This window comes from Python bivittatus, unplaced genomic scaffold, assembly GCF_059951505.1.
Source record: "Python bivittatus isolate LINGU-HERP-01145 unplaced genomic scaffold, Pbiv_v1 ctg000610_np1212, whole genome shotgun sequence".
NCBI lineage: Eukaryota > Metazoa > Chordata > Lepidosauria > Squamata > Pythonidae > Python > Python bivittatus.
In genome coordinates, this window is record NW_028277088.1 from 8420207 (window position 1) to 8444883 (window position 24677).

Here is a 24677-nt window from a genome sequence, read left to right on the forward strand (position 1 = left end):
ATTCAGCAGCGAGAGCAAGAAGACAGTGGCAAAGGGCAGCAGGAGGCCAAAAGGGCAGAGATGGGGGGCAGATAGGCTGGTGGGGGGAGTTTAAGCACCCCTGCAGTCGTAAGTGCAGGCAGGCTGACAAGTGCCTGAATTTTGTTCTTGTAACTGCAGGGGCATTGCAATGGTTGTAATTTTGGGCACAAGTCATAAGTCCATTTTTTTCTGCATTTGTAATTTCGAATAGTCGCTGAAAGAATGGTCATTAAGCGAGGACTACTGTATATGTAAAGACTGTGTCTGTGCCTGACAATTGTAAGAATACTGTTATATTTCCCTTATACAATGGGAAAGGTACAACACAGAATGAAAAAACTACAGAGGGATTGATTTGATGTGTGCTTGGGATGGTATTTCACAGAATTATGATCCAAAGGATACAAAAGGTGACAATAAGCAAAATTTGGAAAGTTCCGTGTACCTTTTGCACTAAAAATCAGATTGACTGTATGATACGTATCAAAGGAATTAATGATTGCCAGTTACTTATTAATGACAAAAACTAGAGCAAATAGATAATTTAGTGTATCTTGGTAGAATGTTTATTAAAGACAGGAAGACAGATGGAGAGGCTTTAAGATGTGCAAATGCTGGCAGAAAGCTAGTGGATAGTGCATTGTTGGTTCAAAGAATGAATATTTGTTGGAAAAAACTAAAATGGCTGTATATAGGAGCATGCTTCTGCCCCTTTTACCACATGGAAGTGAGAGCTGTGTATTTCAGGGGAAGCAAAGTAAAGTGAATGCAGTGGGAACTGAGTACTTAAGTCTGTGTTAATACAAGATGATAAAGGGTTGAGAATTATCAGGTGCTGACTGAGTGTGGGTTGAATACAAAAATGAGTGACCAGTACAAAAGAAGTACATTGAAGTGGTGTGGTCAAATAGAGAGAATGAAGGAGGATCAAATTGCAAAACAAATACATAAAAGAAGAACTGATGAGTCAAGAGGAAGGGGAAGCCTGAGAAAGTCATGGCTGAAGAGAACTGATGAAAGAGAAGTTTAAAGAACAAAAGAGAGTATCTGAAGGGGTATGTGGAGGTGGTGGAAGCAAGGAGGGTTTGAAAGGACAGAAAGATATGGAGAAGTATCATGAATAATTTTGGCATATGCTTGTTTTAATCATCTTTTCTTTTCTTATGCCTTGAATTTCTTTGGCTAACTATCTCTTACTCATTTTCTGTGCTCTGCATAACATTGCTTACCTGAAAGGGAGTAGATGATAAATATGTACTTAGGCATGTATGTAACCAAGGCATTTCATGGAAGTTTCAGATCGAGGAATAATGGAATCCATAAAATAAAAATACCTTATTAAATATTCCATTATGAAAAACTGATTGCAAGAAAGAGGTAGATTTTTAAATTTCCACAGTAAGCTTTAAGTTTTGGGTTTAGGGTAATAAACAGAATGACATTTAAAAGATTAGTCACATGAAAGAGAGAAAAGCCAATTCTCGTAATAGTCAAGGAAAAAAATTATCTTGTTCAGAAAAGGAAATAGTTTTCATAGATTCAACTTTACAGAAAAACCTACTTGTACTTGCAATGAAAGGTAATGACCGTGATAGATCAGCTGTCACAAATGGCAAGTAAGAAGGTAGCTATTCTCCCTAGTTGCCAATAGTTTTGATTTACAATGTCTTACTCACTGTCTCCAGTTTGCATAAAGTAGTGTTGTCCAAACTTGGCCACTTTAAGATGAGTGGACTTCAACTCCCAGAATTCCCTAGCCAGCCATGCTGACTGGGGAATTCTGGGAGTTGAAGTCCACTCATCTTAAAGTGGCCAAGTTTGGACAACACTGGCATAAAGCGATTATAGAAATGCTTTCATTTTTATAAAACAGGGGAAAAAATCTTACATTATCAACCTCATGTTATATATTTGATTCTGTGTATTACCAAATGAAGTCTCACTCATTTTCAGAAGGGTATATAATCATGTTCTCTAAATTAGTGTTTTTGCTACAGCTAGCATATAAAAGTTGACAAATTTAAGAATATAGTAGAACTGCAGTCATACCCAGTGCAGTTAAAACAAATCTTTCAAAAAGCAATGTTAATAATTAATAATAATCCATTAATAATCCATCAGGATAATGCATTATCATATTACGCTTAACTAAATATCCATTCACACATGTTCCTCACATTCTCACAATACAGACTGCCCTGCAAATAGCAGGGAAATAACTGCATGCTTAAAGTCTTGACCCAGAGGGTTATTTTGAGAGGTATAACAACATAATACCAGTTACTAATCTGAAGAATAGGATGACCAGTTCCCTATCCAATCACCAAAATGTTTTTGTGCATAAATGTAATATAACTTAGGGTTTAATAAAATAATAATTAAGAATAAACAACTAAATATTATAGTCTACACATTACTAATTATAGTTAAAAATAAATAACTGAACACCATCGTCTACCTTTTACATTACTGATCATGTAAATGTAATTTCCAAAGAACTATGCATAGTTCAACACTATTTTTTAAAAAACAATACTTAGATAACAATGTATAGAAGTGAATTTTCAGCTGAATATGTCTCCAAGAGACCAGACTGGCATCTAATGATCTTTCACTATTTGTTAGATATCTTTTTATTCATTTCAGTTGATTTAATGCCCTATTTTAATGGTTGCATCTATTTTTCTTTTAACTGTTACATTATTTTCATTGCAATTGTTATCTACCTTCAGTGATGTGTAAGCACTAAAGTGCTAGGATAAAAAATGATTTATTTATATAAAATCAATAAATGCTAATTATTTTAGAAGTGGATTCCATATTCTAAGCATTTTAACGTTTTAAAGAAGACAGTTTGCATCATACTTAGAACTCACTCATTGAAAACTACTGTAGTCACATTGTTTTCAATAACTTTGCCCTAAGCATGACTAAATCTGGATGTAACCTATAAAGAAAGAATAAACTATCTTCATATGTTGTCCTCATATAGCTATTTTGTTCACACATAAATGTGAGCAAAATAGAGCTACATGTTAATATTATAATTTGTTTAGAAATGCTTTCCAAACAGTATAAAATTTCAGCATTACTACAATCACCAATGCTTATCACCCTGAATCATAAAACAGGAAGTTCTTCTTCTTGAGTTTCTATATTTGCATAGTGCTGAAATATATTGGGAAAGTGAAGATATACATACGAAATTCTATTGACAATAGCATCTTCATCCTCTTGCTCATCTGAAAAAAAATACATATTTTAGATTACATTTTAGTGCCATGACTATTGCTAAGTGTTTTACTTCTTGTCTAATAGCAACTGATAAAGAGAAATTGTAGCATGATCAAAATGCAAAGTGCGCTTATCTTTCATCCTAATCTTAGACTGTTCTTTCACAAATCTCAAATTCAGGAAAGGGGGGTAGCAATTATCTTTCAAGAGACTATGCAGTCTTCACCAACCTAGTGTTCTACTAATGCTTGCATTAAAGTGTTCTTTGCTTGAAGACTTAGAGATGGAATTGCAAGCTGCTTACCCTAAAGTACTGGAGTATAACTTAGATTTCATTGGTCAATAACATAATAAAGAGAATATAAGAGCCATAAAAACAGAATTAAAAGATGTTGTTATCAGAACTTAGAAACAGTCATCACCACAGAGCAACAGTTAGTTACACATTAGATGCACCAAAATGGAAATGGAAATGCATGTTTTAATTCACATCCAACTGAAAGAACAGGCAGATAATATTCAAGTCCATCCTGATTTATTGTCACTGCTTCTAATCCAGCAAATTGAAATATTCAATATCCAACAGCAAATATTCAAAATCGTGCATCTGTATGTAAATCTCACATACGTGGGTGGAAAAAAACATATGCTTGTGAAGACACTTAGAAAATAAGGCATGCCTCTAACGTAATGAAGAAGGAAAAATACATTTAAATAGACAAGACTTTAATATTAAATTCTTTAAAATATATTAATATATTCATGTAGCTATAAACTACATTAGCTGTTCTGAAGTCTTATTTGTACCAGCGGGATCATACTCATGCAACTATTCATACGATATAAACAAGGCATCTGGAAGTAGTTTGGTAGCTAGGTGGCACTATGACACAAAAATCTCGGCCTTCTTTTCAACAGCCAGAGCAGCTGGACAGCTGCCAGGGAAAGTACAGCACAACCTCTCCATTTAACAAATCAAAGAAGACTACAGTCTGGATTACTACCTATAAGCTGGTTCTGGGACACTATTAGATTATATCCTATAACTCCCCTATAGTATTCAAAAGCAACATTTGTGGGCTGGTCATGGGTCCGATCTAAAGAGATAATTGATTATGATGCTTCCCTGATTAATTTGTGCTCTTTTCATAGAGTATTGGTCATTCGACAGAATAAAGCATCCTGCCTCTAGTGACCAGAAAAGGCTAAACTTACTCTTTAAAATGTATGAATACCTACAGATACAGTACTCAACTGCAAACAACCATAAAATCAAGTTACCTAAAGCACTAACTTTGCAACTCAGCTTATTTCTTACCAGATACAAAGTCTCTCCAGATAAAAGAAATTTGCAGCATCAAAAAAGAATCACTTAGCTATGCATATTTCATCCTCCAATGCAAGATTATCCCTTAGCCCCAGTTACCTGGGGCTGAAAGGGACACTCAAGCAGTCAGCTAAAGTGCAAGGGACATTCAGACAGACAGCTGGAGCAGCCCTTCTTTTCACACTGCATAACATCAAAAATCGTTTTCATCTGTTTGGAAAAAAGTACATGAGCTGTGAGGGTGATGAGAAACTAAGGAACACACAGTTGCTCAGTGCTGAGGTACATCTTCAAACCATGCCTAGAGTGGAAAAGAAAGCTAGAGAAGAAATGGCCCAGGGTAAGTACAGATGGAACGTGAGCATGCCAAATCGCCACGTGACACGTTAGCCCATGCACAAATACTCAGTACTACTCATGGACTCAAAATAATAAATAAAAAAAATAAAATAAAAAAATGCTCAAAAGCCTTCAATTGTGTGGATCACAACAAACTGTGGCAAATTCTTAAAGAGATGGGGGTACCAGACCACCTTACCTGTCTCCTGAGAAATCTGTATGCAGGCCAAGAAGCAACAGTTAGAACCAGTCACGGAACAACCGATTGGTTCAAAATAGGGAAAGGTGTACGACAAGGCTGTATACTGTCACTCTGCTTATTTAACCTATATGCAGAGTACATCATGAGAAATGCCAGGCTGGAAGAATCACAAGCCGGAATTAAGATTGCAGGGAGAATCATCAACAACCTCAGATATGCAGACGATACCACCCTAATGGCAGAAAGTGAAGAAGAACTAAAGAGCCTCTTGATGAGGGTGAAAGAGGAGAGTGCGAAAGCTGGCTTGAAACTCAACATTAAAAAAACTAAGATCATGGCATCTGGACCCATTAATTCCTGCCAAACAGAAGGGGTAGAAATGGAAGCAGTAACAGACTTCATTTATTTGGGCTCCAAGATCACTGCAGACGGAGACTGCAGCCATGAAATTAAAAGACGCTTGCTTCTTGGGAGGAAAGCTATGGCAAACCTAGATAGCATATTAAAAAGCAGAGACGTCACCTTGCCGACAAAGATCCGCATAATCAAAGCTATGGTTTTCCTAGTAGTAATGTATGGCTGTGAGAGCTGGACCATAAAGAAGGCTGAGCGCCAAAGAATTGATGCCTTTGAACTGTGGTGCTGGAGAAGACTCTTAGGAGTCCCTTGAACTGCTAGGAGGCCAAACCAGTCAATCCTAAAGGAAATCAACCCTGACTGCTCATCGGAAGGATTGATAATGAAGCTCAAGCTCAAATACTTTGGTCACCTAATGCGAAGAGAGGATTCTTTGGAAAAGACCCTGATGCTGGGAAAGATTGAAGGCAAAAGGAGAAGGGGACGGCAGAGGATGAGATGGTTAGATAGCATCACTGAAGCAATGAGCATGAAACTGAGCAAACTCAGGGAGGCAGTGAAGGACAGGAAGGCCTGGCGCGATAGGGTTCATGGGGTCATGAAGAGTCGGACATAACTTAACGACTGAACAACAACAACTCATGGATAGCAAGCTACAGTTTAGCTGTTCTATACAAGATAAGGTTACATTGGTGCAAAGAAGCAATAGAGCAAGAATGGGTGTTCCCTTTAGTGTGATATCTTGAAAATACAGGGGTTTTTTTAACATGGCAAGAAGAGCTCTCAAGCCCTTCTCACTTACAGTACGAAATCCCTCTGAAGTGGCCAACAGCAACACGGGGGGGGGGGGGCAGAGACATTGGGGAAAACACCCTGAATCATAACAGCTGTTTAGAATGGTACAATGGATTCCAAGGCCCTATCCTGGCCTAGGAGAAATAACAAGTTCAATTGCTTTGTCCAACCCTAGAATGGGTATGCACAATATTTTTGCAACTAGAAAGTCACACTTTTTAAAAATGCTTTCGACCTCTGAGAACTGCCAAAGGTGTGGCTAGTGACGACATGACCTAACTGGAGTGGCTGAGATTAACATTTTTAGCCTGGGGAAGGTTAGGAATTTGGGGGAGTTATACAAGATGTAATGGGTGCCTTAAGTACTTATTTTGTCTTTAAAATTCTCTCCAAACGGAGAAAACCAGCCTACTCTTAGGAGAGTTAAGAGATTTTTTTAAAGGTAAACTGGATGATTTAAGCACAAGGCATACATGTAGCAAGCCAATGAAAAGAGCTTGAAGAAGGCAGCCAGAAGCCATTAGGACAACAGGTGCAGAAGAAGCATGCATTAAGCCCAGGGCAGAAGAATATAAGAGACTCAGACTGACCCACCCTGACTCCCTGGGGTGTAACAGGGAGGGAAGGGAAAACACAGGTAGACTTGCATGATTCTATTATTATAGCCTATATCAATAAAGTATGGTTCTAGTCTTCCAGTAGAATCAGGAAATGCCTGTGGAGTCAGCTTCTTGTTCTACCTCATAGGACTGACAATAAGGTATGATTTCACTTCTTAACCCCTAAAACACTGGAGCAAAAAGTTTGATCCCAGCCACAGTAGGGTGCTAACAAAATCATATGCAACTTGCCTACCATAAACGTACATGCAAAAAGAACCTTTGTAGGTGGATGTGCCATGGCCATCCCAGTTCAATCTCCCAACATAGGCCAGGGAGGTAGAAAGAGTGGAACAGATTGAGTATCTACTGAAAAGGCTTTCTGGCTTCTACTTTTTCTCTCAAAGATATTTTTTAAAAGTACAGAATTCATCCCCCATTTCAAACAGGAACTTGGAAGTTAATAGGAATTTTCAGGAATAGTGAATCCCTGATGGTGGGACTAGTAGATTACTTATAAATGACACTTAAGCCATGTCTGAAGTTATAACTTAAACTAAAGTATATAAAGGAAATACTTAAGAAAAACAGATCTACTCTAACCCCACTGGGATATGCACAAGCAGGACATAAAGACAGCAGCATTTCCCCAATGTGGTTTCCCAGCAACCATATTTCAAAAAAACATATTTAAAAAAAAAACTCGATAGGCTGAAAGGGCTCATAATGAAATAAATGCAAATTGGAAAAAGATAGGAAAGTGATTATGCAATTTGATTTGGTCAAGCTCTCTGGTCGAATGCAATTATGGTAAAATACTTACTGCATAAACAGATATGCATCCTTCCCAGAACACTTTCCAGCTTATTTATTATCATTTACTATAGAAAATATATAAATAGGAAACCAGTTACCTCCTTTCCTCTTGTATCTTCTGATAATGAAGTAGGAAACAATATACAGTATCGCAAACAAAAGAAAACAGATCTGAAAGAGAAAGTTTCATAGTTGAAGCAACAATTTAATTTCTGAAAATATTAAAATGGAACAAATTATAATACAAATAAAAAAGCCTACTGTAGACCACATAATCAAAATGAAAAGTTTGCTTTATTATTGCTATTTCTACAGCTCTTCTTAGTACTTCTCTTAGTAACGTACTATTTCACATGGGAAAAAGACATCAAAATAATCCATGCCAAAAGCATTGGAACTGAAGTTTATCACAAGTTGAATATGAATCAGCAATATGATATGGCTGCCAAAAACATAAAAGTAATATTATGCTGCATCAATAGAGGTATAAGTTAAGAATCATGCAAAGTAAGACTTCTACTATATTCTACACTGGTCAGATCTCACCTCAAGTAATGGACCTATTTCTGGACACCTCACTTTAAGAAGAAGTCAATCAAACTGAAAGAGATGCAAATTAAAAAAAACCTCAGAAACGATAATCAAAGGAGTGAAAACGTAAGACCTATGAGAAGAAACTGAGAGAACTGATCATAATTAGCCTTGAGGAAAAATTATGGGGGGAGAGGGGAGGGGATATGAAAGCACCTTTCAAGTATCTGACATGGTATCACAACAGAAGCAATTTGTTCCAATTATTCCAGAGTCAAGGACATGAAATAATGGTCTTCAGTTATAGAAAGACAGTTTCGATTCTTATCCTATCCTTATCCTAACAATAACTATCCTTATTGACTGCCTATGTTTATTTATTTGTTTTATTGGCTTTACGCTACCAGATTCCCAAATGACTCTTTTGGGATAAACCTTATCTTACTAATGTTTTAATTTGTATTTCCGCATTGACCAAGTCATTGAATATAACCTAAGTGGCCCTTTCTAACATTATGAATCTATAATTCTACCCAAGTATTAAGAGCTATAGTACTAATAGGGCAGTGATATAATGAAGGAGTAAATAAAGCAATGTTTTCTGTCTTTGACTTTACAACCAAATAAGGATGCCCTATGTCAGGGCTTCCCAGAAAAACCTAACTCTTTCCTCAAGCAAAAGTTATGAAAATGTCTTTAAAGATTATGTCCCTTGTTAATTTATACTCAAAAATAGCATTTTTATGTAACATAGGTGGAAACTACAGTTATGGTCTTCTAACAACTTTCTGAATTAACACTGGCTTGTCAAGTTCAGCTTGACTAGAAACAGTATTACATTTAATTCTGGAACTATTTTTTTCAATGTACACCAACAAATGTACTCCTGCATTCCAAATTAAATTAATATGATTTAATATAAATATGCTTGTCTTTTCTGTAGACTATCCTGGTCCTTCTTGATTTCTCAGCAGCTTTCAGTACTATCAAACATGGTGTCCTTCTGGACCAGCTATAAGGGAGGTGGGGCTGGGGACACGGTATTGCAGTGCTTCTCCTGTTATCTCCGTGGTTCAGTTCCACTCAGTGTTGGTAGCAGAGAGAGAGTAAATCCAAGGCTCTTACCACTCCTATTTAACATTTTGATTAAGTTATTCATCAGCACAGAGTCTAGTATCATCAACTACTGATGATACCCAGTTATACATCTTAACCTCAAACTGGCAAATGATGCTGTCAAGGTCCTGTAATATCATTTGAAGGCTGTTGGGGTCTGAAGTTTGAGTGGCTGCAGGTGCATGGACTACCCAATTCCAGGGAACTTCCAACTTAATCTTGGATGGGGTAGCATCCCTCCAGACTTGGTGGGCAATTTGGAGGTCTACTGGACAGATTTGAAGAGCAGGTGGCAGCTGGGGACAAAAGAATCTTTACCCACATTTATGTTGTAAGACTCATTCTTGGATTGGGAGGCCTTTCTCTCAATCACTGACACTTTAGTCATCTCATTGCTAAATTACTTTACCTGGGGCTGCCCTCAAAAGCTACAAGCAGTCCAGAATGCAGCAATATCAGTTGTTATAGACACATCTCAGTACAACTATGTAACACCACTATTTTGCAAGACTCCCCAATTGTTTCTGCCCATCCTGTAAGATCAGATAGAGTTATCATGCTCTTTGTTGTTGTTTAGTCTTTAAGTCGTGTCCGACTCTTCGTGACCCCATGAACCATATCGCGCCAGGCCTTCCTGTCCTTCACTGCCTCCCTGAGTTTGCTCAGTTTCCTGTCAGTTAAGCAATGCCATCCTATTGGACCCAGAAGGCATGCCTTGTCTGTTACTAAGCCTGCCTTTTACAGTAGTACCCTCCCACCCAAGATCCATATGGTGCAAACTCTGTTGGCTTTTAAGAAGACCTGGGTCTTCTCATAGGCTCTGGGCTAGGATGGGATATGGCCCTGCTTATCATCAGATATATATGGTGTTTTAGATTGACCTTCCTCCTCAGCATGGTCACTTTTTAATGTAATGCTTGTTTTTTATTCCTTTTAATTCAGTAAGCCACCCAGAGTTATTTGGCAAGTGGGCAGCCTTAGAAATCAATCAATCAATCAATCGTTAAAATGCAGTAACTGAGCTAGACAAACTTCAGTAATTTCAATTCTGAGTGTGACTTTTCTTTGTTCTTCCATTTCACATGCATTTCCTTTTATATATGGATATTTGATGGTATTATTTTAAAAGCGAATTTCTCATTAATGCCTTTCATGCTGGCTGAGAACTGTAGTTTCAAAACATCTGAAAGGTATCAGGTTCAGAAAGGCTACCTATATATTCTAGCTTTCTCATATGAAGCTTTAAGGCAACTGCACGTTGATATGATAAGAAATATGCATTATTTAAAAATGCACAAGACTTTCAAATTGCTAAAGAGATTTGGTCCATCTGTTTCATTAATCACTTAACATCTAATTATCTAAGAACCAGTTCTATATTTGAAATTTATAATTCCATTAAAAGATGTATGAGATGGTTCTCTGGATATATTTTCCTATTTATTTTTATTTTTATTTATTAATCACATTTATATGGCCGCCCATCTCACAAGAAGTGACTCTGGGTGGCGTACAAAAATCAATAAAACAACAAATATATAAAAAACAATCATTATAAAAATATAAAAAGTCAGCATTAAAAATGAAAAAATTATTAAAAAATTAAAATATACAAACCACCCAGAGAGAGTAAAAAGATCAACCACAATGGAGCACTTTACTGCATGTTTTGCAGATAAGAACATGCTAACAGTTGTTTGATATTAACCCAGATTTTAAGTTAGACTGACTCATCCATCATGCAGAATACAACAGCAGAAAGGGTCTGGACGAGGCAAGGTATGTGAATCTAAACAAAGAACAAGGTGTGATGACAAATGCATGAGAAGATACATACATAATTGCCTTTTAATTGATTTTAAATTTGAAATTCTTAGCATTTGAATTTGGAGTATTAAGGACAACAGAAAAAAACAGTTAAATTCAGATTAATTCATAGAAGAGAACCACTAGGTATTATTAACTTACACCTCAATTTGAATAAATCTAGTCTGCTACAAATTTGAAATAAATCAAATATTAATTAAAAAATGAATGCAACAGAACTGCATCAATCCTGCCAATGGGATTTATGACATGGCAAAACGACAGTCCACCACAAGGCCTGCTGTGCTGCCTCACGATCCCCAGGGGTCCTGGGATGCATGCATGCCAACAGTATATAAACTCAGCAGAGTCACCTAAGCATGAAGTCATACTCTCTGCCCAGCTAAAACAAAGAGGCTCCAACACTGGACAGCAGCAATATAGGAAGAATGTCCAAGGAGAACATCAGGAATCGCTTTGAAGATCTGAATCTCATGAACAGGGGACTAGAGGAACTGTGGAATGAAATCAAAGTTGCTAAGGATGGATCTGAAGAGAGATTGCCAAAGACCAAGAAAGAGAAAGCAAACCGGATGTCAGAACAAGAGTGGAAATTGCTGAGAAGAGAAGCAAAAACCAGGAAAAATAAATATCTCAGGAAGGAACTTAACACAGAATTTTAGACAGCTGTAAAGTCACTGAAGATGGAAATAGACATTAAAAACAAGGAAAGTCTTCCAAATGATCTCCAAATTCAGAAAGAGGTTCCAACCTCAAATTGTTATACTAAAGGATACCAATGGACAGACAGTAACTGATTCTAAGACAATTCAACAAAGATAGAAACAGTACAGATGGTCCTTGACTTATGACGGCAATTGGGACCGGAATTTCCATCACTAAGCTATGCAGTCGTAAAGTGTGACCACATCACTTAACGACAGCAATTCCTGCAGTCCTAGTTGCCATTAAGTTGTTAACTGAATCTCACCATCATTAGGCAAGGCAACCTCCTGCAAGCTTCCCACAACCAAAGTTAGTGGAGAAGCCGGCAGGAAGTTGCAAGTCCCAGGCCTGCAGGCAAGTAAGTGGCTGCTGCCCGGAGGGGATGGGCAGGGTGTGGGGGAGGGTCAGGGAGGGTACGCAAGAGTCACTGCACAGGTCAGGGAAGCTGCGTGAGGGGAAGGTGTGCAAGAGGCACCACACAGGTTGGGGAGGGTGCGCGGGTGGTGCACGAGTGGCCAGCATGGTGCAAGTGCAGAGGGGCTGGAGGAGGATGTGCAGGTAGGTGAGACTTACCCCAGCGACTTACAATCTTCCCTGCCAGCTTCCCCTTTGACTTTCTGGGGAAGCCAGCATGGAAGGTTGCAAATGGTGATCACATGACTGCCAGGGTGCTGGGACGGCTGAAACTACAAGGACCGGTCGTAAGTCTCCTTTTTCAACACCATCGTAACTTTGAACTGAACAAATGGTCGTAAGTTGAAGACTACCTGAATACTGAAATTTTATACAGCAGATATGTCAACTTCAGTACTCCAATCATTACCAAGTTGGAAAGCTATAGAAATTGATGGAATATCTACAGAAATATGGCAAGCAGCTATACCAGCAAATTTGGAGAATGATACAGTGCCCAACACATTGGAAGAGATCAGCCTACATACTAGCACCAAAGAAAGAAGACTCAACAGAGTATGCAAACGATCATACAATATCCTTAATTTCACATGCTAGCAAAATAATGCCTTGGATCAACTAACACATTAGAGCTTTATATGGAAAGGACGATGCCAGATGTTCAAGCTGGCTTTAGAAAAGGCCAAAGAACAAAAGACATTATTGCTGATGCACAATGGATAATTGAGAAAGCCAAAGAATACCCAAAAGAAGTGAATATGTGCTTCACTGATTATGAAAAGGCTTTTGATTGCATCAACCATGTCAAGCCATAGAATGTGGGAATCCCAGACCATCTTCCTTATGCAAAACCTATACAAAGAACAGGAAGCCACAGTATGATCAGAACATGGTGAAACAGACTGGCTCCATCTTGGCTAAGGAGTGAGACATGACTGTATACTCTCCCCATATTTATTCAATTTATATGCAGAATATATTGAGGGAAGCTGGACTGGAACAAGATGACTGTGCTTTTAAAATTGGAGGAACAAACGTGAATAATCTCTGCTACACTGATGATGCTACCCCGATAACTGAAAATGCAAATGATCTGTAACCTCTAGTAATGAAAGTCAAGGAGGTAATGAAAAAAATGGGACAATGGGCAATTAAATAAAAAGAAGACCAAACTAATACCAACAGGTACAGCAACCAGCCTTAGAATTGACAGTGAAGATATTAAAATGATGGATAGTTTTGCCTTTTAGAATTGACTTGCAATAGTAAAGGAACCAGCCGTCAAGAAATATACTGCAGACTAGCACTGGATAGAGTAGCCACAATGCCTTGGAAAAGATAATCAGATGTGGGATGAGTCTATACCTACATAGATCAAAATCATGCAGGGAACGGTTTCTCTTGTGACACTGTATGGAAGTGAAAGTTAGACTTTAAAGAAGCAAGATACAAACAGTACTGACACAGAATTTTGGTTTTGGAGAAGGCTCCTGAGAACATTACGGATAACTAAGAAAACAAATGGATCATTGAACAAATCAACCCAGAGTTCTCATTCAAGGCACAAATGACCATGCTCAAGTTACCATACTTAGGACATATTACACAAACACCTAGCTCTGGAGAAGTCTATAATGCTAAGTAGAAGGAGAGAGAAGAAGAGAATGACCAACAGCAAGGTGGATGGACTCATGTTCAGCAGCGATGGGTACACTGTTGGAAGAACCAGGTTGGAGACAGATCATCCTGGAGAAAATGATAACAGGTATCGCATAAGAATACATTAAAAGGAACTAAGTAATAGGAGAGGAAGCACAGCCTACTAAATATAAAACCAGAGTGACTTTAGACATTTATGTAAATAAAAAGCAGAAGTACCATTTGCTCAAAATTCCATTTTTATTGCTCACTTAGTGTTTCACCTAATGGGGAGATGCATAGCTCCAGCTGAATTCAGGCTATGCAAACGTGTCCATTGAGAAGCAATACATATTCTCCCTTTTACAAGATATGGCAAAAAATGACAGCATGAATTAGACAAATCTCAAATAGCTGTTTAAAAGATTATGTAATCCAGTATGTATGCATTGTGAAACAATGCAAAGTCGGATGACACAAACCAGTCAGAGTAATTCACTATAACATTATCTGACATTATGTAGCAGGAGGAACAGTAGAAAATGAAGTCTCAAAATGCACAGGAATTAGGGCACTGGTTGATTTAGGGCATATGATATCATACTATCAGGGAGATGGACAAATTATGTACATTTGGACTTGACTGTCACACCATTAAAAGAAAACCAGTGTCGTATACAGGTAGTCCTCGTTGAATGACCACTCATTCAGCAACTGTTCAAAGTTACAACAGTCGTGAACAAGGGGGACTTACGATGGGTCCTCATAGTTGTGGCCGTCATAGCATCCCCACAATCACATGATTGTGATTTGGGCACTTGGCAACCAGCTCAAAATTACAATGGTTGCATCATCCCACAGTCACGTGATCACCATATGTTATCTTCAGTGCCAGCTTCTGACAAGCAACGTCAATGGGGAAGCCAACAGATCGCTGGAAATGGTGATCACGTGACCATGGGATGCTGTGACCATGCAGGATTCACCTAACAATGACAACTGGAACTGCTGCAACTGCTGTTGTAAATTGGCACAGTCATATGACATTGCACTTTACGACTGTGTCGCTCAGCAATGGAGTTGCCAGTTCCAATTATCATTCTTAAGCAGAACTACCTGTAATGAGTAACATACTGGGTTAGGATTTTTACTAAAATTCAGGAAGTTCAGTAAATGCTAGTATACAATATAAAAGCAGCATGTACTTTTATAAATAAATATAGTAAAAAGAAAAGTGGATTACAACTACTATATATACTTCCCTTTTAGGTGAGAAGAGAAATGTGCAAAACAATGGTATCCTATGCAGACAAGGAAATGCATTTACTAGAGGCATAATGGGGGAACAGAAGGCTACTGTTAGCCATAGCCATAGTACCAGAAGGAGAATCTGTGCACCATGTATTTTTATAGTAGGATTAAGGTAAAATGATGACCAGAAATTCTCCAGTAAAATGATGTTCAGAAATTCTCCATATTCAAATCAGGATGACTTGACATTATAAGGCAGTTCAATAGCAAGATGAAAAATAGATACTAAATTAAGCCAGGGTTCAGCAAACTTTTCAGGAACCAGGTGCTTCTTTTCAAAACTGCACCAATTCTCACAAGCTTTCAGAGTCCTCAGTCCCTTCCCTCCCAAATCACCCAAGAGAATGTAAAAAACTCATGAAATGCAGTTCTTATGATATTCAGATAAAAATAGTACAAAGTAACATCTAATATGAGGATCCATGGATGCTCTTTATGGCTAACATGGGTTATATTTTAATGAAGTTACGCATATATAATTTTCTTAATTTGGCATAATATTTGCAATCTAACAATATCTGGTGGTCTGTATTCCCCACTCCTGGTACTATATAGATTTCCCATAATTTACAATTATTTTGAGAGGATGATACAGCATGCACCACATAATTTTGGTTCAAAGGTCTGCTGCTTGTGGCAGAGCAAAAGGGTAATGATTACAAAATTGATGTTTGTGAGCCAAATGTCTATCAATAGTAAGAACATCACTGAAAATATTTTCCATGATGCCTGTTGTCCACATCTAGTAGACTCAGAAATACACTGCTAACTGGCCTGAGAAGACAGTGGTCCCCCACTCCAGAGAGGGCCTGGTTCAATTATAAAGTGTAAAACTATTAAACTCTATGTTTTGACTGCTTCTCGCGGGGAATGAGGTTTCCCAGGGCTCAAAAGAGCTTGGAAATGGACATCTTGACCTGCAGAAGCTAGAAGAACAAAAAGACCTTGTAATCCCATTCTTATTGCATTCTGCCTTCACAACCAATGTACAAGGGCAAACATTACATTATTAACTGCCAGGGTAAAAAAAAAAAAAAAAGAAACACTTTATAAAAGCGGTAAATCTGTTTTCTTAAAGGGGGGGCGGGGAGGAGAGAAAGCGCCTTTAAAGCCGGAAAGAGCCAAAGCCAAACAAACAGTCCGTGTAAAAGGCAAGAAAGTGACTCCCAAAGCGCCCCGCCCCGGCGCAGGCCGTCGCCGGGGGCTCAGGTAGAGCGCAGCCCCCGCCTCCCCCGGGGACAAGGGGCGGACGAGCATCCGGAGGGCAGCGCCGAAGCCGCCGGGGCGGCCGGGCAAGCGCCGAAGCGGCCCGCCGTGCCGGACGGCTACGCACCGTGTACTCCCGCACTTGGCTGTGGAAGTTTTGCTCGCGGATGGTCACTTCGTCCGCGTCCATCCTCTCATAGCCCCCGCCGCGCAGCCCCCTCCGGCAATGGCGGCTGCTGCCCCCGCGCCTCCTGCCTCCCAGGCGACGGGCGAGCGACCATGGCCGGTGGGCAACGCCTGGCGCTCGGGACCCCCTCAGGCCGGGCGGGAGGCGGCTCGGGCCGAACGCGCCACTCTCGGCGGCGGCGGCGGCGACGGCAGCGGCGACAACAACAACGGCTGCCCAGCGGACGCCCTCACGTTCTGACGCCGCCCCGCCCCTTCCCTCGCGCGGGGCGTGTCAGGCCATCCTGCGGCGGAGGGGGCGGGCCCTACAGCGGCTGCCTCGCGGGAGGCGGGAAACTGCGCCTGCGCAAACATTGACAAGCGTTAGGGCCACCTGACTTGGACAGGGCCGAAGGGGGAGGAGTCGCTGCTGGTAGTGGGCGGGGCTGATCGGGCGCCGAGGCGGGGTTACCAACGCTTCGATGGAAGGACGGGCCAATGGCAAAGAACGAGGCGCGCGGAGGCGGAGCTTCGGTGCTCAGTGGGGTGCTGAAGTTGCGCAGGTGACCGCGCTCGTGAGGTGGGAGTGCGGCTTTTTTTTAAGAGCCAGTCGACTGTTTGCAGTACCGTCAATGCATGTAGGGTACAGAATAGTAGCATAAAAGAAGCATATGTCTTGGTTGGGGATTGTAAAATGCGAAGCCCGAAACAGACAAAACACGTGTTTGTTTATGAATTTATACGCATCTTCAGTCAAGGCTACCCTGAGTGGGCTTGTTAGAAGGTTGGGGCATGTAGACATTTTTATATATTAAGACATTTAGATGTTTAAACATTTATCTTTATAATAAAAGCAGGCCTAGCAAAATGCCAATATTCCCTTTCCTGTATGTATGGTTAACTGTATTTTAGATTATCAAAAGGTTGCATTCTTGAGGATGAGACCTTTAACACTTTTCAAAATCTCAAGGATGTGTTAATTGCTGACATGGTTTGCCTCTTCCTGACTGGAAAGGCAGCAACTCATGTAAGCAGATAAACTGTCTTGACCTGATAGACTCTTCTTGTTCAGATGACCCCTCACAAAGAAAGATGAGCGGTCCTGACCTTGTTTCTTAGGGATGTATGTTTACATATGGCTGTTAACACTCAAGGTGATAGAAATTAGTTTACATACAGAAAGGAAGAACCTTATTTGGCATCAGAGAAAGGGGTCCTGGGTAAGGGGAGGAGTATGGATCAAGGTAACTGGCTTTGATTGGATCAGAAAGTCATGACATCTTAACGTGGATTTGAATGTAACAGAAGGTATATAAGGTACTGTGGGGAGGGGGCCCAGCGTGGCCGCCCACCTAACTGCCTGCTGTCATTGCTTCTGCACTTGGGTGAAGAAGAAATCTCCTAACTTCATGCAATTCGTCAGTGTCTTTACTCCCGGCTCAGAAACGGACTTGGTAAGATAACTTTTTCTTCCAACAGGCTAAAAAGTAGTCCGTGCAATAAGAAAAGTAGCATACAGAATAGTAGCATAAAAGAAGCATATGTCGTGTTTGGACTCAACCACTAGGAGATGTGCAAATCCAGGCATTAGAGAAGAGATGCAGTTTTCATTGTTTATTTATGGTGCTGCTCCTCATAATATAGGAGCGTGTTGATTTGCAGCTTGAACATGCCTGCTAGCCCAGTATGTAAAATAGGCACATTGGTGCAGTTTTCCTGGCAATGCACACAAATTACTATAGTTATATCCTACCTTTATGTTTGTAGGCAGTGGGCATAATGCTTCCACCACCTATTTTCCTCACAACAAAAACCTTACCACAGTGTTTCTCAACCTTGACAACTTGAAGACGTGTGGACTTCAACTCCCAGAGTTCCCCAGCCAGCATGGCTGGCTGGGGAACTCTGGGAGTTGAAGTCCACACGTCTTCAAGTTGTCAAGGTTGAGAAACACTGCTTTCTAATGGGGGTTGGGCTGAGAGTGACCCAGCAGGCCTCCATGCTCACAGAGAACTAGAACTCCTTCTCCCAATTTCTAGTCTAATAGCACCTTAACCACTGCACCAAACTGACTCTCTTAAGAATTCCTTCCTGCCTTTTTCCAACTTCCCAGGACAGCCTTCAGCTTGGATTGTCCAGATGGTCCCCCATCTAAGTACTAAACAGGACCAACCGAACAACATACACAAACCGACACTATTAATATGACTTTTTTGAACTGCAGCTTGATAAAGCAAGATGCCATGAATATATAATTTGAATAGGTCAAGTTGCAGTATGTTATCTTCATGGTACTGAAGAGTTTTGGGATTTGGTTGCTTGAAACACATTCCTAATGTGGGAAACCTTCGGGCACATCGATGTGGTTCCCTTAAGTTTCCAAGTTGCGTTAAAAAAATATTAAATATAAGTCTGAAAATATAAGTCTGAAAAAGTCTGGGCTATTCACAATCCAGAGAGACCAACGTTTCTGGTGCTCTAGAGATGTTTTGGACCTTTTCTATTTATTTTTCATATTTCTGGGTGGGAATTGACATAGATGCAGTACAGAATAGTGGATATCATGTTTGGAAAGACAGATGCAGACTCACCACAAAGCAGTTTCCTATTTTAGTGCAGGAAGAAGCTGCGGTTTAAAGACTAAAGGGAATGTCTAGTGAAGATAGTAACCTAACAAATAGAACGATTTTCCTATATAAGCATTCGTTTTAAGATGGCGGTGGACCTGTAATTTAACTCAGCCTATCTATAAGCCATTCAGGTCCCTCCCAACTATTTTTTTCTGGGTCTTGCTGCTTAATAAAAGCCTAACCGTGTTTGTTATGGTTGCTACTGGTCTATTCATTGTATTGTATTACCACAGGATGTTTGCCTATTGCTTATATTAAAGCAACCACTTTAAGAAGCATATGCAAAAATTAACACATCAGGCAGAAGGTTTTCAGCTAGTCCTCTTCTTGACATTCTACATTTATGTACAGGGAGAAAAAGTTATATAAGAGAACGTTGCCATATTCCATCACACAAACTAAAACGTGTATTGTTTCATGTCATTGAAAAAGAATGCAGAAATGGATGCAAACACATCCATAAAACTTTCTTGGCAGCAATATAGAAGATTTACTATTGCCTTCTTCCAAGATATTGGGGGGTTTTAGTTTTTAGTTTTTTTTTTAACTTCCTAATCTAGCCTACAGCCTCAGGAATTCCTGGAGGCTTCCCATCTAAATATTCATCAAATCCGATCCTGTTTAGCTTTTTAAGATCACCAAGTTCAGTTCTGAAGAAGGAATGGAAACTTGGTGTCATATATGCAAACCAGACCTCAAATTAGGACACAAAGTCTACAGAAAACCCACCCACACAGACCGGTACCTACACAAAAACTCCAACCACCACCCACGTCAGAAAAGAGGCATTATCAAAACCCTCATGGATCGTGCCAATTGGATCTGCGAAACCCAATTCCTAAACTCTGAACTTAACCACCTAAATTGGGTCCTACAAGCGAATGGCTACTCCAAGAATGAAATAAAAAGAGCCATCAAACCAAGAAAGCAACATGCGACTGAAGAAGAAAAACAGCCACCCACCAACAAAGTATTTCTGCTCTACATCAAAGGGGTCACAGACCGCATGGGAAAACTGATGGAAAAACACAATTTCCAAACAATCTTCAGACCCACCAGAAAAGTACAAGAAGTGCTAAAATCAGCAAAAGACAAAAGGGATCCACTCACCGCCGCAGGAGTATACCGCATACCATGCATTTGCGGGCAAGTATACATCGGGACCACAAAACACAGCATCCAGACCAGGATAAAAGAACACGAAAGACACTGCAGACTACAGCAGCCAGAAAAATCTGCAGTAGCTGAACATGCTCTCAGGCACACTGGACACAAAATCCTTTTTGAAAACACAGAGATACTGGACAACACCAACAGCCACTATACCAGGCTATACCGGGAAGCCATTGAGATTCACAAACACCAGCACAGTTTCAATAAAAAAGAGGAGAGTCTAAAAATCAACAAAACCTGGCTACCAATCCTGAAAAATACAGCCTGCAAAAGGTCAAGGAACTCAGCTCAACCACCAGGACATGTGAACAGTTCACACAATGAACATACTAATCACCCCCAGCAGCCACTCGTTAACAACTCAATAGAAGAAAAAACCCTGCCTAATCCCCAGGAAGATACACACAGATGCTGACACCAAAACAAGCAGCCACTCAGCAACCCAAGCCCCCCCCAAGTCCCCCCTTCCCCCCCCCTCAGATCTCTATAAATACCCACAGAAGGGTCACATCACCCTGGGCACAGAGAGAACTGCTCCTGTCTGTGCTCCTGCACTCTGAAGATGCCGGTCACAGGTGCTGGCGAAATGTTAGGAAACAAAACTTCCAGAACACGGCCACACAGCCCGGAAGACCCACACCAGCCATTGGTGTCATATAATTTAAACTTTCCTTTGGAAATAAAATGAATGATTATTTGTCAAAAGCAATCATAGATGTGTTGGTCCATGAAAAGAATCCGATCTATAGCAGGATAATACTTTTATCAGCCGAACCCAAATGGCACAAAAACATGTGTAGTCTTTCAGGTTTTCTTTTTCATTAGATGTTGCCAAAAAGAAAAAAACCATGGAGGATGGACAAAAACTAAGGAAGTCCAAAAATTCAGTCCCACATTTCAGCCATTAATTCTGCAGTTCAAAGTTGGTCTCAACACGAAAGCTGTAGACTGAATACTTTAATTAATGGTGTTATTTCTGTAATATTATATTTAGCACTCAGGGGTGCGGGGAAGGGTGTGTGCCTCCCCTCCCAGCTCTGGAAATACAAAAGCCACTTACTTACTATTTACAATCTACCTCCTCTTAGAATCTCTTATGGCACTTTTTTCTTATAAAAAAGTCAGTGTCTCTTTCTCAAGTATGTTTCATTAAAGTTTTCACATAAATTTAAAATTGTGTTTATAGTGTATCTGTTCTAACTGCAGAACCTCTAAACGAGATTTGTCTTGCATTTCTTTTTTTCATCTTGCCAAAAAATGAGAAATCTTTGCACTTGCTTTCACATGCAGATGCTGTTTCACGAGCCCTTTGGAAATTGACCCTGAAGTCATCAGGGTAAGAGCCTCAAGTACCATAAAAATGAGATTTATAGTACATTTCCTGAAACAGAATGGCCCTTTCCATGCTTTTTTCTGAATTTCCACTGCATGGAAATGATGCATCAGTTCCCCATCAATAACAATTGCAGTAGAAATCTACTATAAATTTAAAATGACAACCTTTTGAAAGTGCAATGAGGGTAATCTTAGGAAATGTAGTCATTGTGAATTCCTGGGCAGAGCTGTTGAAAACATTTGACCAACAGTTTATGAGCTTGGAATGTATCTAGACACATGTTTAATGTGGAAGTATGGAATTTGTTTAGTGTGAGCAATTCTGGGAAGTGTTCAGCTTGAATAATTTTCCAGTTATTGGGTGTTATTAGGTTTTAATGGTTTATAATTATGGAAAGCTAAACTTTGTGCAGGTTTTATTTCATAGAGATCCAATATACTTTAATCCACTTTAGAAAACGAAAGAGAAGAAGGAGAAGGCGTGGTGCAGTTACAGCATGCTTCCCTAGAACACAATGATCTATGGATGTCATCTCCAATGTTGTTGGCATGTTATTAAAATCGCAAATAACACTGAACATGATCATGCTTGTAGGAGCTTTTCCAAGATCTTAGATTTCAATTCCCAGAATTTCCAGCCAACATAGCCAAAATTGATTGGCTGTAATGGTATGTGGGAAGGACCTTGGGAGATGGGGGAAGAGATGTTGCCTAGGGAATGGTAAGTTAAGAGACAGCATAGCCCACAGCTGCATAGTGGGTGGAGCAAGAGGCTCAGAGGGGACCCTCCCTGGTTTTTCAGGCTGTAAAGGAGACAGTGGGACAATTGTACTTTCAGGCTTGCAAGATTCTGTTAATGTAGCTCTAGAGTAAAATAGAATTAGCTCATCTGGTCGTGTTTCCTGTCTGGTCTACCTGGCAAGGCTGACAGTGGCTGCCTTAACAATATTCTATTCAAACCTCGATTCTCTATGCCAATGTATTTCACCTACTGTTTCTGTTCAAAATATATCCTGTTCCAGAAGCAATAGAGGTTTTCTGAAGGACGTGGAAGTCAGGTGACTCTTGTAGACCAGCCAACTTGTCAACCATATCTGTACTTTCCAATTGCACCTTGATTTACAAGAATCCACCAATCGTGATCATTAGCCCACAATGTCTGTTTGAAAAATTGTCTATTTCATGCTTTTCCCCTAAGCAACAAAATAAACAAGTCATGATGGGGAAAAGAGAATAGGCCTTCTCAAAAAATACTGCAGAATGGATACACTACTAACCAATTCCTTGAATAGTTTATACCCAAACTACAACTTTCTATTTAGTATAGGCCATGCGTCAAATTCCACAGCTGAATTAAGAATCGGGTTGCATGGAAACCCAAGAAGGTTGGTTTTTTAAAAGGCCAAAGAGAAGAACCTAGAGTTTTATGCAAATGGCATACCATTATGGGCCAAACCTATTCATACAGTAAAAGTTCCATATTGTTATTTTTGCACTTGGAGCTCCAGGATAGGTCATTTTCTCAGTTGCAGGAATGTTTGCCTCTCCCTATCTCTTGCTGCCTGAATCTTTTAGTTTTCTAGCAGATTTCACAGGCAGCCTTATCACCAAACCCCAATCCTTCCAGCAAGTTTCACCATCCACATAAAAAAAAAAAAAACTGCCCCAGTTTGTTTTCCCTGATAAAAACAACCTGACCTGACCTCTCGTCTCACCCTATGCTTGGCTATAAAACTACTGTGTCGTGCACCATCATAGTTTTCAGTGGCGATGTATATGCAGATGGATGATACCTTCAGGCACCCATGATATCAACAGCTCAGGGCTTGGGGCTGGATTAGGTTGGATTTTGTCAAATGGCAAACACGGAGCATAAATAGAAGGATCTACCATTTATGATTCCCCCTTTCTGTATGGAGGAAGGAAGAGGATTTTTGGTAATGTAGGAGCTGCTGTAGTTTGGGAGGTAGAGCAGTGACTGAATGGCTGCATAATCTACCTTGATAAACGGGACACTCGTTGGCTTACCCTGTTCTGGGCCTGTTCTTAGCATTCCAAGGTTGGCATGAATGAACATAACTGCATAGCCAAATTCACAATGCTTTGGAGGGAAGTCAAAAATCAGGAATCTGCTACCACCATTCCCGTCTTACAAATTTCATTAAAAGGCATTTGCTTTCCCAAGCTTTGGCTTATCTCATCACTTGCGTGGAGGGAGAGAGAAAGGGTGCCATGGAAATGATCTATGAAGCAGCCCTCTCAAGCTGGTGCCTTTTGATTGCCATAATCCTTCATCTAGAGGAAGACTACCAAACTGGAAGAAGTCTATCATTTCTCAAACAACTTACCCTGTAAATCAACTTCATGCAAGCATCAGCTGAGTTTGACAAGAATATCATTTAGATCAGGGAAACCCTGATGATGACAATTAGACACGATCACACTCTGCTGCTGCCCACTTCACATAAGATTGGATTTTGAAATTCTAAAAATCCATGATTGTTTTTAAGTGCATGAGAATATTCTTAAATATACTGTCCTATTCATTTTAGGAAGAATTATCTCTTGGTAATTGACCAAATAAGAAGCAACTTACATTTATATCAAATTATAATTGACATATTCTCCAACATCCCAATCTTGTGCATTAAATATTTTTTTATAAAGCAATTATTTCCAAGTCTCATCTTTTGAGGCCAGTTGCTATAGTGGTAATTGCCTTTTCAACTGAGGCAGACAGATTAATCAATCTCTGGTCTTGATTCAAAAAAGAATATTTGCGTCCATCATCTCAGCATCCCATCATTCATGCTTCTGCTTTTGTGGCATGCTTAAAAAAATTTCCCACTCAAACTCCTTTTTAGGAAATGAGTTAACAGGTAACACATAACCGAATATGCATGTAAGTCTTTATATGACTCTGCAACCAGAACGTA

General features: G+C 39.8%; 1 protein-coding gene across 4 annotated transcripts in view; it reads right to left on the reverse strand.

The window, feature by feature from the left end:
- LMBR1 (limb development membrane protein 1) overlaps positions 1-16881 on the reverse strand; it is a 60446-nt gene extending 43565 nt beyond the window's left edge. For 3 of the 4 annotated variants that reach the window (XR_015797824.1, XM_088150591.1, XM_088150590.1), the window contains exons 1-3: positions 16566-16881; positions 7789-7861; positions 3224-3263 (exon numbers count right to left, since the gene is read on the reverse strand). Coding sequence is in view for 3 of the 4 variants with exons in the window: in XM_088150591.1 (XP_088006717.1) it covers positions 3224-3263; positions 7789-7861; positions 16566-16628 (176 nt within the window). In the remaining variant the exon portion in view is untranslated. The remainder of the gene's footprint in view (positions 1-3223; positions 3264-7788; positions 7862-16565) is intronic. The other variant, XM_088150589.1, reaches the window with a different exon arrangement.
- Positions 16882-24677: the final 7796 nt, after the last annotated feature.